This window comes from Homarus americanus, unplaced genomic scaffold (assembly GCF_018991925.1).
Source record: "Homarus americanus isolate GMGI-L3 unplaced genomic scaffold, GMGI_Hamer_2.0 scaffold34360, whole genome shotgun sequence".
Taxonomy (NCBI): Eukaryota; Metazoa; Arthropoda; class Malacostraca; order Decapoda; family Nephropidae; genus Homarus; species Homarus americanus.
The window spans coordinates 8350475-8366372 of NW_024739403.1; the positions used below are offsets into that span (position 1 = coordinate 8350475).

General features: G+C 37.9%; 1 protein-coding gene across 1 annotated transcript in view; it reads left to right on the top strand.

Moving 5' to 3' along the window:
* LOC121874593 (Fanconi anemia group D2 protein-like) overlaps positions 1-15067 on the top strand; it is a 92122-nt gene extending 77055 nt beyond the window's left edge. Inside the window, exons 21-28 of the mRNA XM_042378802.1 lie at positions 1376-1535; positions 1983-2180; positions 2833-2933; positions 4927-5051; positions 7872-8076; positions 8317-8466; positions 9068-9235; positions 13640-15067. Coding sequence (XP_042234736.1) covers positions 1376-1535; positions 1983-2180; positions 2833-2933; positions 4927-5051; positions 7872-8076; positions 8317-8466; positions 9068-9235; positions 13640-13786 — 1254 coding nt within the window. The 3' untranslated portion in view covers positions 13787-15067. The remainder of the gene's footprint in view (positions 1-1375; positions 1536-1982; positions 2181-2832; positions 2934-4926; positions 5052-7871; positions 8077-8316; positions 8467-9067; positions 9236-13639) is intronic.
* The last annotated feature ends 831 nt before the right edge of the window (positions 15068-15898 follow it).

Sequence of the window (15898 nt, forward strand, 5' to 3'; positions counted from 1 at the left end):
AGGTAAATAAAATACGGTAAATTTAAAGTTTAACCCCGGTCGTATTGGCGGATTTTCGTGACCCAGGGATGTCTTGTACTTGTGTCAATTTAGCTTTATTACACTATTAGTTTTCCCAATACTCTACCACTACACTCACTTAATTCATTATTCTCTAACACTCATAAAGTTATTAAGTCTACAAATAAGCTTTCATTGTATCATCATTCTCCTACAATCACCATATAACAAACTCCTCAAACTCATGTGAGGACAAGTAAACTCATCACTCACACCGTCATTCAATCTGTTTCATGATTGTCCAATTTCTTCTCATTTACTCTTACAGTATGTAATATGTTGAGAATTATAAAAAAGAAAATTTAGGATGACAATGACTCATCAGGGATTGAGTATGGGCTAAAGCAGAACAGGAATTTAGACTGCTCTTATCTTTAGTAAAAAAAAAAAAAAAGAAAGAAAGACATACTTTATTGTACAGTTGTGAACAAAATAATTCAGCAGGAAGGAAGGTCATTTCTGGGAGGGCAATGATAGGTGGAGATTTAGCAATGTTGCATAGAAATGGCAATTAAAAGTGCAATTTTTTTGGGCAGCTTAAAAGGATTTTTTTTTTAATTTAATTATGAGGCAGGCACAGATTACTCTAACAATATGCTGTAATTAATTTAATACACTAAAAAACACAAAAATGGATTAAAAATTTAATGTTTGAGGAGGATTTTCACCTCTACTTTGATGAAATATTGCTAAGTCTGTACCTACACCCCTGTCCTCCCATAAACTTCTTCCTTCTCTGCTGAATTCTTTTTGTCCACAACTGTACCATGTAAGGTGTTTGGAGTCAATACCAGCATAAACTCTCCCTCATTTGTTGTATTAGTAACTTACTGGGTGTGTTCTGCCGTAGTTTCCCTCACCTACAATAAGGCTGTTTCCCACATCCACAAAGAGGCCCTCAGATATTATCTCTAGTTTACTTCATACACTACCCAAACAACACTTGATGATCACTAACTGAAGATATTCTTTTTCTTTTTCTTTCCCTTTTTATCTTGACTCTTACTTCACTTTTTACCAGAGTAATAACCTTTCTCATAATTAAATTTATATCAAACCTTATGCACTTGTCATCTTACTTTTCTCAACAGAATTTAACAAACCTTTATATTCCCAATGATCTCCAATTTGAAGGTGATCTTATTTTGTTATCTTGATTCTTATTTAATTTTTATTAAATTTATGGCTTATTAATTGTATACTAAAGGCTTGACATCTATAACAGAAATTCATATATATTATTAGAAGGCATAAAGTCTTCTGGTAGGGCAACTTTCACTACAATGGTCACAATTACTGTATGTTGTATTCACAGAATATGATTGCTGATAATGATGGTATAATGGATGCCCCGGGAATGTTCAGCGAGAAAACATGCCCCCTGATTAAGGTCAACACACTGCTCTTTACAACACTGTCTATTTTCCTCTCCTGGAATGGTCTTCAGCTGGAAGAGAACAAAGAAACACTCACAGGTGAACATTTGCTACTTATGTCTGGTTCTGTTTTCTAATACAGCATTGGAATTGTGGAATTCTGATGTTAAATTTGTTGGTATATAATGTGAAGAATTTTTTATTAATTTCCAAGTGACAGCTGTTTGTAAGCCTACCTTCACTCTAACTTAGAAATAGGTACTAAATTACATGTAGCATTGTATGTGTACATGAGCTTGCTGAGTATGCATGCAGGTGCGTGTGTACATACTTTTTTGAGTGCATGTGTTTGGTCATGTCTCTGTTACCTGCTGTTGTTGGCAATTACTGGGCCTGCAATGGCTCCAGAATGTACCTAAACATACACCAGTGTTGAAGTTCATTTGCATTGAAATTTCTCACAACTGTACATACCTGATTGAATAACTTAACATTTGCTGAAACAAATACAGTTACCCATTTAAAGTACTGTACCATATTTTTCAGAGGTTCTGCATACCATTGCCAAGAAACTAGAGGGTGATGTCAAGGACATGGAAGAAGAAGAACTGGTATCCACAGTTTTCCGATATATCTCAAATTTCCATGAGTCTATTGTCAGCATACACACTGCATCAATCCTCGTACAGACATTGGTCGCCATTACAGCTCTTCCACGGCATGAAGATTTCAGTGAAAGTTTTGGTAAGTATTACAAAACTAATAGTAGAAGGGATTGTAAGCCTGAGGTGATATTCCTCCTGCCTACACATCCAGTAAACTGGATTCTGAGTTTGTTTCATAGCACTTGTAAAAATAAAACTTACCCAGAATAGTTTTTAGAATCTGTTATTTGATGCCAATTGTGTACTGTATAATCCTAATGTACATTTTGGTCACAGATTCATAGATTATTGTTTGTTGTTAACCAGTCAGTTTCTGGTTATTTAAAACTCCCCATCTGTTGCAGACTTGCAATGTTTTAATCTTATTACAGACATCCCTTAATTTATAAAGGATCATTTTGAAAATATTCCTAGTTATGAATTAAAAAAATTAAGAAACAAATTCCAATATAACCCTCTCGTGGTCTTTTGGCGCAAATTGTGTTGCTAAGCACTCCCGTGATGGTGCAACCCCTCCCGCTCATCCATATCTCACATTGAGAGCCCCCTTTCCTAAAGCAGAAATGCAGAAACAGTGGACTGACTCTATAAGCCAACTAAGTTCCTGCATACTTGTTTAGTTCTTGATGTAGTTACTGTCTGATGTGTTTACTTATGCCCTGTCATGGTGCACGAACATTCTTTACTGAATATACTGAACAATATACTGTAAAATTATGTTTTTTATTCAGTGACAATAATTGAAGAGTTGTTGAAGAGAGATTGGTACACCACTGGTGGGGTGAAGGAGAAGGGAGCTGTCTACAACCAGTATGTTCACAACCTTCTCCAGGTAATTTATTTATTTATTTATTTATTTATTTTTATTTTTTTACAGCTGTGTTCGTCCATTCTATGACTGCCTCACTGAGAAAACTTTATGCCTGGCTCATGTCACTCACTCAGTCTGCACTAACCTGCCTTTACTATTTCCACACGAACCTGGCCCGTAAGCTGCAAATAGCTGATTGGTTCATAGAAAATGTTCGTGTACCGGTAGCTGTCCATTTATTCAAACTAAGTATGTTCACAATTGGTAAGCGACCTGTTATTCTCTAAAATAATGTTAAATATCAGGAATATCAAAATGCAAACGATTTCAAGGCATTAGCGCTTCAGAGAGAATGTTAGAAAATTTTTAATATTTATCACACTTCGACGGGATGATCAGTGAAAGATCAGCTGGACACTTTACTCGTACTGCCAGTACGGTAGAGCTCGCATTAGAATATTATGACATACAAATTATAATTATACCTCTTCCATCATTGGCCAAGATTTTCTTTCATTTGTGCCAAATTTCTTGATACTTGATGACATAGGATGAAAATGTTAAACCTCTACATCGCTTCTTAATACTTCATAGCGTATATTATTACTTAAATCTTGTTTCAATGTAGTATTTAAGATGGGGAGATACCAAGTTAGTGGATAAAATATTTAATAATCTGTTCGTGGGTGTGAGAAATGTTTTTGTTGGTTTAGTGCCATAGCGCTGACATCATTTGACAGTTGAGAGTTAACGTCCGAGTGAAATTCCTGCCAGGTTCAGTGGCTGTTCTCCTGAGCGTTTTACCCCCCCCCCCCAGACTGTGCATATTTATATTGAGTTTTGTCAGTTATACAAATGATTTGGGATATATCCAGCCATACAAACTGTACTTCATTACCTTTTGTGCTATTTGTTTAGTATCATTTGTTTCTGTTTGCTTTATGTTTTGTACAAAACAAAGAAATAATGAAAAGACTTCATTTGAAAGCGAATTTCATCTTTGACTTCAACCTTTTGTGATAAATATTAAAAATTTTCTAACATCCTCTCTGAAGTGCTAATGTCTTGAAATCATTTGCATTTTGATATTCCTGATATTTAACATTATTTTAGAGAATAACAGGTCGCTTACCAATTGTGAACATATCTAGATTGAATAAATGGACAGCTTCACGAACATTTTCTATGAACCAATTAGCTATTTTTATAGAAGAGGGGCATGGCTTACGGGCCAAGTTAGTGTGGAAATACTATTGTATACTGATGCAGTTTAAGACCAAATTTTGATCATACATTTTTTCTGTGAGATTTAATTTATTCTATAATCCTAATTCTGAATCTTTGCCAGCAAATTAGGTTTTTGCAAGCCAGTGTATACATGATTATATTGTACACATAGCTGATCAGCCAATTGCTAACCCAGTGTCACCCACACACTGGATTTTCAAACCCATGGTCTCTTGGTTGCCAGCTCCACTATGATCACAAGCACACCATTGCAAAATATTTTAAACTTGCAAATAAGTTTTTACTTAAAATTCTTGTGAAGTTGAAATATTCAACATTAATGTAATTATTGATTATACTATATATGATGGTAGAAGGGACTACACATCACCATAAGTCATTATTTGACCTGATACCTTGGGATTATTTCCATCTGTTGCATCATTTAATAGTAAGATGACCTTATGACTACAGGCTGAAGAATTGTAAAATCTTTTTTACAGTATTGTGCTGTTTTTATTATCTCACCCTACTGTACTGTGCTTAGGAATTATTGTACAAACAAGTATTATAGCAGTTTGTTCTGCCAGTGTGTACAGTATGTTAGTTCCAAGTTGTAATGTCTTTTGACTTTGTAAGATTCTCCTTTCTATTATTCAGTACATGGGTTATAAATATCTTATTGCAAAATACCTCATCACTTCAAAACAATAATATTATATAAAATTTTATTCACTCTTTTTATGAATTACAGTAGAAAACATGATATATATTTTTTCCATTACAGGAGTACCTGAGACAGAGCAAGAATCCATTGTCACTGATAGAAAAAATTTGTAAAACTGCCATAAAAGAATTTCATGGTGCTTCTGGACGCGATCCTCAGTCGGACACTTTCCCAACCTTGAATAAGTATGAGAAAATAGGTTCTCCAGTCACTCATATGCATTGATGGTTCCTGTATGGCCATCACATTACACTTTTAATACTGTACATCTTTTACCACCTCATTATTCCATCTCCTTCATCCACTTTTTCTTCCTCTTCTTCTGAATAAAACACACCTTTTCCCAGTCTTACACTGACTATTATTTTCTCATTTCCTTTATATCATCTTTGCAAATCCTACTTACACTTTTTTCACTTCCACATCTAATTTTTGTACAGGGCGTCCTCGTTATATGTTGTACTGATATACGTCATTTAATATATGCCCCTAACAAAAATAGGAAGAATTTTTCATTATACAGTACAGTATATCATTTATTTCACATATACGATGTCCGAATCATCGACTATATTATACCGAGTCTGTGTGTATCCAATTATGATGCATAATGGTAAAAACGTCTAATACAGTACTGTATAGTGTAAAAAAATCATAATAAGTAATAAAAGTGTTCACCAATTACACTTCAGGGTGCTATCATTCTGCCAAATTCTGAAATAGATATGCTAGGCCTCACCATTTCCTCTAATACGAGGTCTGATCAAAAAGTATCCGACCTTTAGCAGGTGAAAAAAAAAAAGCCTTCTTTGGCCTTGGTGATGCCGGTGACTTCCATTGTGATGACTGAGCTTTTGTTTCTGGGTCGTATCCATACACCCAAGACTTATTGCCAGTTATTATACACCCAAGATTCATCGCCAGGTTCGGAGCAAGGTGAAGCTCGTGCTGACTGTTTTTTTCAACTACCAGGGTGTTGTTTATAACGAGTACGCTCCAGAAGGCCAAACAATCAATAAAGAGTACTACCGGGGAGTTCTCCATCGCCTACGGGATGCAGTTCGTCGCAAGAGACGAGAGTTGTGGGAGGCGGAGGACTGCCATTTCCACTACGACAATGCTCCAGCCCACTCATCCCATCTTGTCCAGGATTTTTTGGCCAAACACAGGATCACACAGGTCCGACAGGCTCCCTACTCTTTTGATATGGCTCCCTGCGACTTTTGGCTGTTTTCTAAAATTAAGATGCCGCTGAAGGGTTCGAGATTTGAGGACACAAATGAGATAAAGAAAAATGCAACGGAGATCATGTTGGCGATCTCAAAAACTGACTTTACAAAATGTTTCCAGCAATGGAAGGACTGCTGGGCTAAGTGTGTTGAGTCCCAAGGGGCCTACTTTGAAGGGGATTAAAGTCTGAACTCAGTAAGTAAGCTTGTTTTTTTTTTCGCCTGCTAAAGGTCGGATACTTTTCGATCAGACCTCGTATGTCATGGAAGTCACACGTCCTCAATATTGCTAAGGCTGCCTCCCGAAAGTTGGGAATGCTGTATAGATGCCGGAGCTACTTCACTCCTGAGCAGTTGCTTCAAGTTATATAAGAGACTCATTCCTCCTAACTTGGAGTACTGCTCTCATATCTGGGGGTGGCTCTTCTTCTGTCCAACTGTTAGATAGGGTGGATTCAGAGGCATTTCGTCTTATTAACTCTCCTCCTTTAGTTGACAATCTTTCTTCCCTTTCTCTTCGCCGCAATGTTGCTTCACTTTCTCTCTTTTACAGGTACTGTAACGGGCAATGTTCGGTGGATTTGGCATCCTGTGTACTGCCAGCAAGGCCTTGGGCTCGTAGCACACATCTTGCCCGCGGTGCCCACTGTTTCTCTGTGGATGTCAGTCACACTAGAATAACCTGTTATTGTATATCCTTCTTTCCTCACACAGCCAAACTGTGGAATGCTCTGCCTTCTTCAGTGTTTCCATACTTATACAATCTGTCTCACTTTAAAAAGCTGGTTTTCCAGCATCTTTGTGGTGTAGATTAATATAACATTTTTATTTTCTATTTTTATTTCTTTCTACAATTTTTTTTTGCCACCAAGGCCCCGTTGTGGGTCATTCGACCTGTACCCAGGTGGGCTAATTCCCGTAAAAAAAAAGTTAAGTTTCTACCACACCAAAATAAATCAGTCACCCTCAACACGACTGCACTCTAATGTCACATTGTTATATGTAAGTTACCACAGAATTTGCAGAGTCAATATCTCAGTGTGCTAATGTGCCTTGTGAATAAAGAACATACTGTATACTGTAGAGAAATCTAAAGACATTAAAGAAAAAATTAAGAGAGTTGGGGTATATTCTGTGTGGGAGATGGAGTGTATCTGAGAGTAGCAGGCAGTTTGCCAACACATCATGACTCGCCAGACTACCGTATACTGTACCTCACCGAGGACATTTCACACAAGTGTTCCAACACAAAAAAAAATTAAGGAGGTTTTGCATGTAAAGAAATAGTGGAAAGAAAGTACAATACATCCTGAGTTTTCAAGGGCTTTACTGTGCATGTACATGTTGAAATGCATATACGGTACCTCTAATTACATTAATTCTTTTGGGAAGAATTTCTCTTTATAAAACGTTTCACTCTAAGTCACGTTTATCTGGAACGCATCCCCGACATAAAATGAAGACTCCTTGTATTCTGTATATCTACTTAATCCCACACTAATCTCAAGAAATTCATTTTTGGTTAGTTTTGATATGCCCCTTCCTCTCATATCCTGAGTCCATTGTGTGCGTTAAGTATTTCCCTTGTACATATCCATAGATACCTTCTGTGACATTGTTCTATCTCTCTCTCTATCTTTCCATCTGTTACTTTTTTTTTTGTCCAGTGATCTGTTATTATAAGATCAAAATAATCAAATCATTTGTGATATATTTTAGAACTTTACCCAAACTCTGTGCTGAAGCTTTACTTTCTTGATCTTATTTGTTTTTTAGAGGCACCCTAGGTGTATACTTCCGCTGTATGATATCCTTCCTAGTGAGCAGCACAAAACAGTCTCTCTCGGCCATAGGCACAGCATCAGCAGACGATAAACTGAAGTGTCTGTTGGTCTGGAACACAGCTATCAACATCTTCCATACCCTAATCATAATCCTCAAGAAGAATAACACCAAACATTTATTGATTTCTTGCCTCAAGGTCAGTCGTTGTGTTCATATCCTTACTTATATAATTTGCTAAATATGGCCAAATAATAATGTAATCCTTGTACAGTATATGAATTTCATTGTTTATCTTTGTTAATATGTGTGTTGGAGGGGTTATATTACATTGTTATATTCCTTGGCTACAGAATAGTTATCAAGAATTATCTGTATTTTGAATGAGAATATGTTAATAATTAATTTGTTTTTCATCTTCTCTGGGATTTTTTTCCAGTATTCCCGTTCATTCGTGGACTTGTTCTTGCGCAGCGCCATGCCTCTGATGGACTCCTGTCTGCGTCAACATAATAAAGAGGTGATGACCATTTTCAGTAGCCTTCAAGTGTCAACGAGGCTCTTGCAGAATGTCTGTACTCACTCCAAGGTAAGAAAGACACAGATACATGACAACTGGACTGACAGTGTAAAGTTTTGCTCTGTTTTCCTGGAAAACATGAATGACAGCCATCTAGGGAAACATGAATGACAGCCATCTAGGGAAACATGAATGACAGCCAATTCAGGAAAACATCAATGACAACCAATCCAGGAAAACATCAATGACAGCCAATACAGGAAATCATAAATGACAGCCAATACAGGAAAACATCAATGACAGCCAATATAGAGAAACATCAATGACAGTCAATACAGGAAAACATAAATGACAGCCAATACAGGAAAACATAAATGACAGCCAATACAGGGAAACAATTAAGGATATTTGAATCACATCTCTTGAGGAGGACACATTGATATATTGTTTCTACAGCTTCCTCTCTAAGATATTTCATGATTTCTTCTTAAGACATTCATTCTCTAAGCACATGTACTGTATTCTATAGATACTGTATCTCTCAAGAATTGCAGGCCTTTCATGTTTTCTCTATCTTTTTGGAATACATGTACTGTACACTGCTTATAAAATTAAAGTGAAAGAATCTATATTTTGATCATATACAGTTACACTTTTTGTATTGTTACAGGTCAATCAAGATATAAGTTTGACCCGTTATGTCCCTCTGGTTAAGAAGTCATTGGAAATGTTGGTGTACCGGGTCAAGGCGATGTTGGCACGAAATAAATGCTCCAGTGCTTTCTGGATGGGCAACTTGAAGAACAGGGACTTACAAGGAGAGGAAATACTGTCTCTGGTAAGGAAGCAGTTGATGATGCAAAGAGGCAAAGTAACTGGGGCTTCAATTATTTTTGTACAGTACTGCTATAATTTTGTCTGGTGCCAGATGTCTTGTTGGTTTTATATACAGTAAGTCCTCGCTTAACTTCTTGGTTCTGTTCCTGAAAACTGCAAAATTAACGAAATAAATTTTCCCCATAAGAAATAGATAAAATACGGGAGTTACATTCCTGAGCCTCCCTTTGCCCCCATGAAAAACAGCCACTTGACTCGCCCAGAATGGCTTCAACTTTTGTCCCTGCTCAGTGGAGGAAGCATCTTGCTTGAGACTCTCTTGAACATAAACTATTTTTATGTTTTTACAGTACAGTAATGGTCATTCTGAAGTTTATTTTACATATTGACAATCTTTAATGCAGTGCAGTGTTGATTTAAAGAAAATTATCTTGAATTACACCAAGTGAACTAAAATTTTATGGGTGAAATGGCGACATGAAGCATGGGGTGACTTCTCTTCCATCCCAATGCCTTCTCTTCTCCTCCACCCCCATTCTAATTCCCATCATCATCATCATCAACCAGGAGCCTTCTATATGCACACCTCAAAGTAAGTGTACTTTACTGCATTTATTTTTAGTTTGTATGTAATTTTTGGTGAGCTGGAACCAATTACCCAAAACCCCATTGAAACAATGGTTTTGGTTAACGAAATTTTCGGTTTACGAACGACCTTCTGGAACGAATTGTGTTCGTTAACCGAGGGACCACTGTACAGTCGGCCCTTAACATATTTGGGTTTATAATACACGGATTTGCAAATACGCGGATTGCCCCGCCGGAGGAATATTCTGTACATTGAAGTACATTCAAATCGCGCACCATTCAACTCGCGGGCGGCACCGAACACGGGACACCGCCCGCTCCCGCAACCTCACACACACACGCATAGCTCTCCCTCACTCAGTCAGTCTCGCTGTAACCACGCTTGTGTTGACATCAGCATTGTAGTTGCAAAAATATTACATTTCCGTGAATTTATTATATCAAGCACAGTATGAATAGAATATCACTAATATAAGAGTATTTTAACCGAAAACTACTAAAAAAACGAGTAACATATCTTGAACATCGGAAGGCTAGGTAAAGTCTTTTGTTTTCATGTAGTTTATCCTAATTTACATTGAAATGCATTACTTTTCAGCAAAAGTACTATTTATTTCTGAGAATGTGGAAATGTAATATTTTGCTGAAATGGCGTACGTATTACAGTGGAAAGTGACGAAAGCAATGACTCGCTTTCTTTCGTTCAAAAGATGTTACCGTAATCGCTTTTCAAATGGTTTTCAGTTAAAAAACTGTTGTATTACAATAATATTCTATCCTAATTCACTTGTGATGCAACGGTTTTTTTAACTGAAAACCATTCGAAAAGCGATTACGGTAACATCTTTTGAACGAAAGAAAGCGAAAGTCATTGTTTTCGTCACTTTCCACTGTAATACGTACGTCATTTCAGCAAAAATATTACATTTCCGTGAATGTAGTATATCAAGCACAGTATGAATATAATATCATTGTAATATAACAGTATTTTAACCGAAAACTATTAAAAAAACGAGTAACATCTCTTGAACATTGGAAGGTTAGGTAAAGTCTTTTGTTTTCGTCATGTATTTTATCCTATTTTACATTGAAATACATCACGTCTCAGCAAAACTACTATTTATTTCTGAAAATATATTCATTCAGGTACAGTTTAGGTAAAATATACATGTGCTGTAACATTTTTTTAAGTGAAAACGATTCGAAAAACGCGTACCCACTAGCCCTGTTCAAGGAGAAGACTGGGAGGAGCTGTTTGGTGCTTAAGACGATGACATACACGGTCCACGGGCTGTAATATAGACGTAGTGTTGGGAGGAAGGAAGACCACTTTTACGTTGGGGTGACGATCTAACAGTAGGGGCGAGTGTCCTGGTGTGTTGTCCAGCAGCAACAAATCTTGAATGGCACATTCTGTCGCTCACAGAATTTCTTTACATCGGGAACAAAACAGTCATCAAACCAGGAGAGGGACAGTGTAGAGAACATCCACGCCTTATGTGCGGTCAGCCAGTGGACATTTAGCTTGGTCATGTCCATGGTTTTGTAGGCGTGCGGCTTGCGTGCTGTGTGGATCACTGATAACTTGAGCTTACAGGTACCGGAGGCATTGGTGGTAAACAGGACGGTGATGCGTTCCTTCTGCATCTTCCGGCCCCGAATCCTGCTGGCATTCTTTACAACGAATGACTTGGAAGGTAGCTTTTTCCAGAAAAGACCAGATTCGTCCATGTTAAACACCTGGTCGTCACTGTACTGTCCTTCCTCCATAATCTCATGTAAAAACGGAGGAAATTCCCTAGCCGCAGCACGGTCAGCACTCGCTTCTTCACCACCAATGTTTATATTGGTGATCTTGTTCCGGATCTTAAACCTCTGTAACCACCCAGAGGAAGCATTAAAGGGTTTGGGCTCTGTAATTCCCATCTTTCGTGCCACTGCGATGTACAGTTCACGTGCGTAGTCCTTAACAGAGCGCGTGTCGACCGCCATGTTCCGTCGCTCCTGACGCACCAAGTACCTCACAAGTAATTTTTCTGTCTTGAGAAGCACCTGGTTGTGAAAATACTTGATCATAGAAGCACCTGTAGACATTGTGATCTTCATGTGCTCCTTTATCTTGGCTGCATCCTTCTTTATTGTTCGAATCGTAGATTCATTCACACCATGCTGGCGTGCCAAATCAACCTGCCTTGTTCCTTTCTCCAACTCTTGGATGATGGTATACTTCACCTCGTAGCTTAAGGAACGTCGTGTCTTCTTTGGCTTAGTGCCGCTGGGTCCAGGTAAGGAAAGGTTTCTCTCTGGGGGTGGTGGTCCGGCGGAAGCCATTTTACGGAACAATGGATGCACGTTTACACGGTGTGGCCTTGAGGGATGAAACTGCCGCGGCTAGGTCAAGCGTCGTCTTTCCTCCCTCCCTCCCTCCCCCGGGTGGACACGTCATAATACTTTAAGCCAATTACAGCTAGCAGCAGAGGGGGGTAGGGATGCATGGCCAATCACAGTCCGATACGTCATATGACGTCAATGATAACGCAACAAAGACACACACTGCGCAACCTTACCGCGCGGCTTGCCCAAGCGGAGGGAGGAGGAGGAGGGAGAGGCGAGGAGCGCAGGCAGGCGGGCGGGTGGCGGGTGGGGCGAATCTAAAAATAGCGTCGTGCCGGACACTCTCCGCGTAATGGGGTTCACGTACCGCGTAATGTGAGCACGTTAGGTTCTGGCAAGGCACAAGGACACTAAAAGCAGTTCTAGACTCTGTTATATTTCACACAAAGCCTGTTCATCGAGCTGATGGCGCTGTGAACCTCATTGGCAAACTGCCTGTGCCTCTTATGTGGTGTCAGTAGCATTTTACCGAATCCAGCTGGTATGAAACGCGAGGTACATATATATACTTCATTTTTAGTCCATATAACTCGCGGACTTTGAACATATAATCAGCGACCTCACCAGCAAGGAATCGAACCCTCGACCTACTGGGTGGGACTAGGGAACGCTTACCGGCTAGGCCACAAGGACACTAAAAGCAGTTCTAGACTCTGTTATATTTCACACAAAGCGATATATATATCGCACTTGATAGATACATTTGTTGTAAAAGTCCTGTAGGCATTCATTAAGTCCTTATTTTTTACGTATATAATTTGGGTGGAATCAAAGGCATTTTGTCTTATTGACTCTCCTCCTTCAGTTGATAATCTTTCTTCACTTTCTCTTCACTGCAATGTTGCTTCACTCTCTCTCTCTTACAGGTACTTTAACGGGCAATGTTCGATGGATTTGGCATCCTGTGTACCGCTGGCAAGGCCATGGGCTCGTAACACTCGTCTTGCCCACTGTGCTCACCGTATCTTTGTGGATGTCGATCACACTGGAATAACCCGTTACAGTACATCCTTCTTTCCTCACACAGCTAAAACTGTGGAATGCTCTGCCTTCTTCAGTGTTACCCTACTCTTACAACCTGTCTCACTTCAAAAAGCTAGTTTTCCGGCATCTTCGTGGTGTAGATTAAGTTACAGGTACTTGTAATCCTTTTCTTTTCTATTTTTTATTTCTTTTTACTCTTATTTTTTCGCTCCCTACCCTAGGCCCCGTTGTGGGTTGATGACCTGTGCCCGGGTGGGCTATTCCCGTAAAAAGGAGGGGGGGGGTGCATTTTTGCATGAAGATAGACCTTGAAATATTAGCAGAATATTCAGTAGTTTTTGTTATCCTTTAAGTTATCTCATCTTTGTTATAAGATGGGAAATTAATTTACTGTACTGTAATAGTAATGTAAAAATGTGTATGTACATGTATTTTACAGTCAGGTACAGAAGCTAACCAAGAGGAGGAAGGCAATGAAGAAGAGGAAGAGGAGGAGTTGGAGGATATCAATGATGACCAGTCTGATGTTGACCTTGATGAGGAAGAGGAAGATGATCGGTCAACTGACTATAGTAATAGTTTTTAGGGTAAGGGAGAAATATGGTGATTCCCTGATGTTATTTTGACTTGGGCGGAAGAGGAGGGAGAGGGTGGCAAGTAAGAAGGGATGCACAGAAGTGTTTCTTAAAATTAGTGTTTCGGTGTAACGGTTTATTTTGCTGAAAAAAGAGAACAGTGTGGTATACAGTACCCTCTTATTGGTGACACTTCAAAGGGAAAGGACTAGAGTTGTTGTTTAGATGAAACACTTATGTGGTCTGGCTATGTACTGTATGCAACATATTACTGTACTTCATACTGATGATGTCACTAAGCTACTCATTGTGACAGCATACATAAGTACAGTACTGTATACTGTAGGAAAATAAGGGAAATCACTAGATTGATATGAATGACACTAAGGCAGGTAACTGAGTTAAAGAATCTCTTTATTTTTTGTGAATGTTAAAGAGATTTGTAAATTATAGATATCTATAATTACCATTCAGCATTGGTCTTAAAATTGGATTTTAAAAAGTAGAATTTCTATGTTATTACAATTAAATAATGATTCATTTGAAAAAGCCAAGTGTTTTGTTACAATGTTCTGCCCCGGTATTTTTTTTTATTTTTATCGATTATCAAAAGAAAACAAAATGAATATATATTGCTATGATATAAAAGTAGTTTTTCTTACAAATCCTATTTCAAAATTTCAGGATATTGTATTTATATTTAGCTATTGTCACCTACTAGAGGTGACCATGCTGAGGGAAGGGGGCCAGTAGCCTGTGAAGGATCCCTCCATTGTTCAATAGGTCCACCACCCTTTGTGTGAAGAAGTATTTCCTTGTGTTCGCTCTGCATGTTAACTTGACGAACATGAAGTTAAGGCCTCTTGAGTTGGTGATGCGTAGCATCACAAAGAAATGTTCCAGGTTCACATCATCCCTCTCAAGATTTTGAATGTCTTAATAAAATGTGCCCTATTGTGTCTTAAGGCTGAAAAAACCCATCATTTTGGAAAAAAAAAATCAAGATTAAGGGTTTCATTCATGAAAATACCTTGTATATTAATAGTAAATATCATATACAAACATAATCTTTCATGTATGTTCTTTTATAGTGTTCTTAGTAACTGCTAAGAGCATTCTGCAAATTACAAAATCATTTCCAGTATTATAAAGAATAATATGTACAGCACATTAAAATTTTGAGAAATTAACCTTCAATTATTTTGTGACTCAGCCCCTTAATAATACAGGTTGTACCTCTCTAGTCCGGCATTCTGTGGTGCGGAAACTCCCGTGGTCCGGAACGATTTTAGTTTGTCCAATAGGTAGATAGGCAGTTTTTTTTTTTACTTATCTGAATTATTATTATTATTACAGGAGTATTAAATTTTTGCCCCTCAGGCCCCAATGTGGGTCAGTGACCTATGCCCGGGTGGGCTAATCCCCTTAAAAAAAAAAAAAAGCCGCGGGAAATTAAGGTTTGTTTACATCCGGCAGTTCGGCTGCTCTCTCTCTCTCTCTGCTTGTCTATACAGAGTACAACATTTAACCCTTCAATATATATGAGCAGTAAATAAGTGTTGCTTTCATATTCTTATGTAGAGTAATGACGATATATTTTCACATGTGCGCACTTACATACGAGCAGTCTCACTTTTTTTTTTACCATTAATGGTTAGCTACTTATATTGTTCCATTTATTAACATTAAATAACATTACAGGTACTTCAAGCAACCATATTCATTTTTTACATTAATTTTACTACAGCTAAACTCAGGGTCTTATTTTCTTCAGTTTTATATGTAGAACCAATCAATCACTGGTTTCGTAAGCTTTAACATAAACAATGCCGGCAGCCGTCTCGTCTCCTCTAATATTCCACGTATTATTAATAAATTGTATTGTTAATTTTGCACACACGTACATTGATTCAATAAAAACAAATTCAGAAACATTAATTAAAATATATATGAACAGTAAATAAGTGTTGCTTTCATATTCTTATGTAAAGTAATGACGATATGTTTTCACGTGTGCGCATGTGCACTTACATATGCGATCTCTCTTTTTCTTTACCATTATCGTTAGCTACTTCTATTGTTCCATTTATTAACATTAAATAACATTACTTAAAACAACCAAA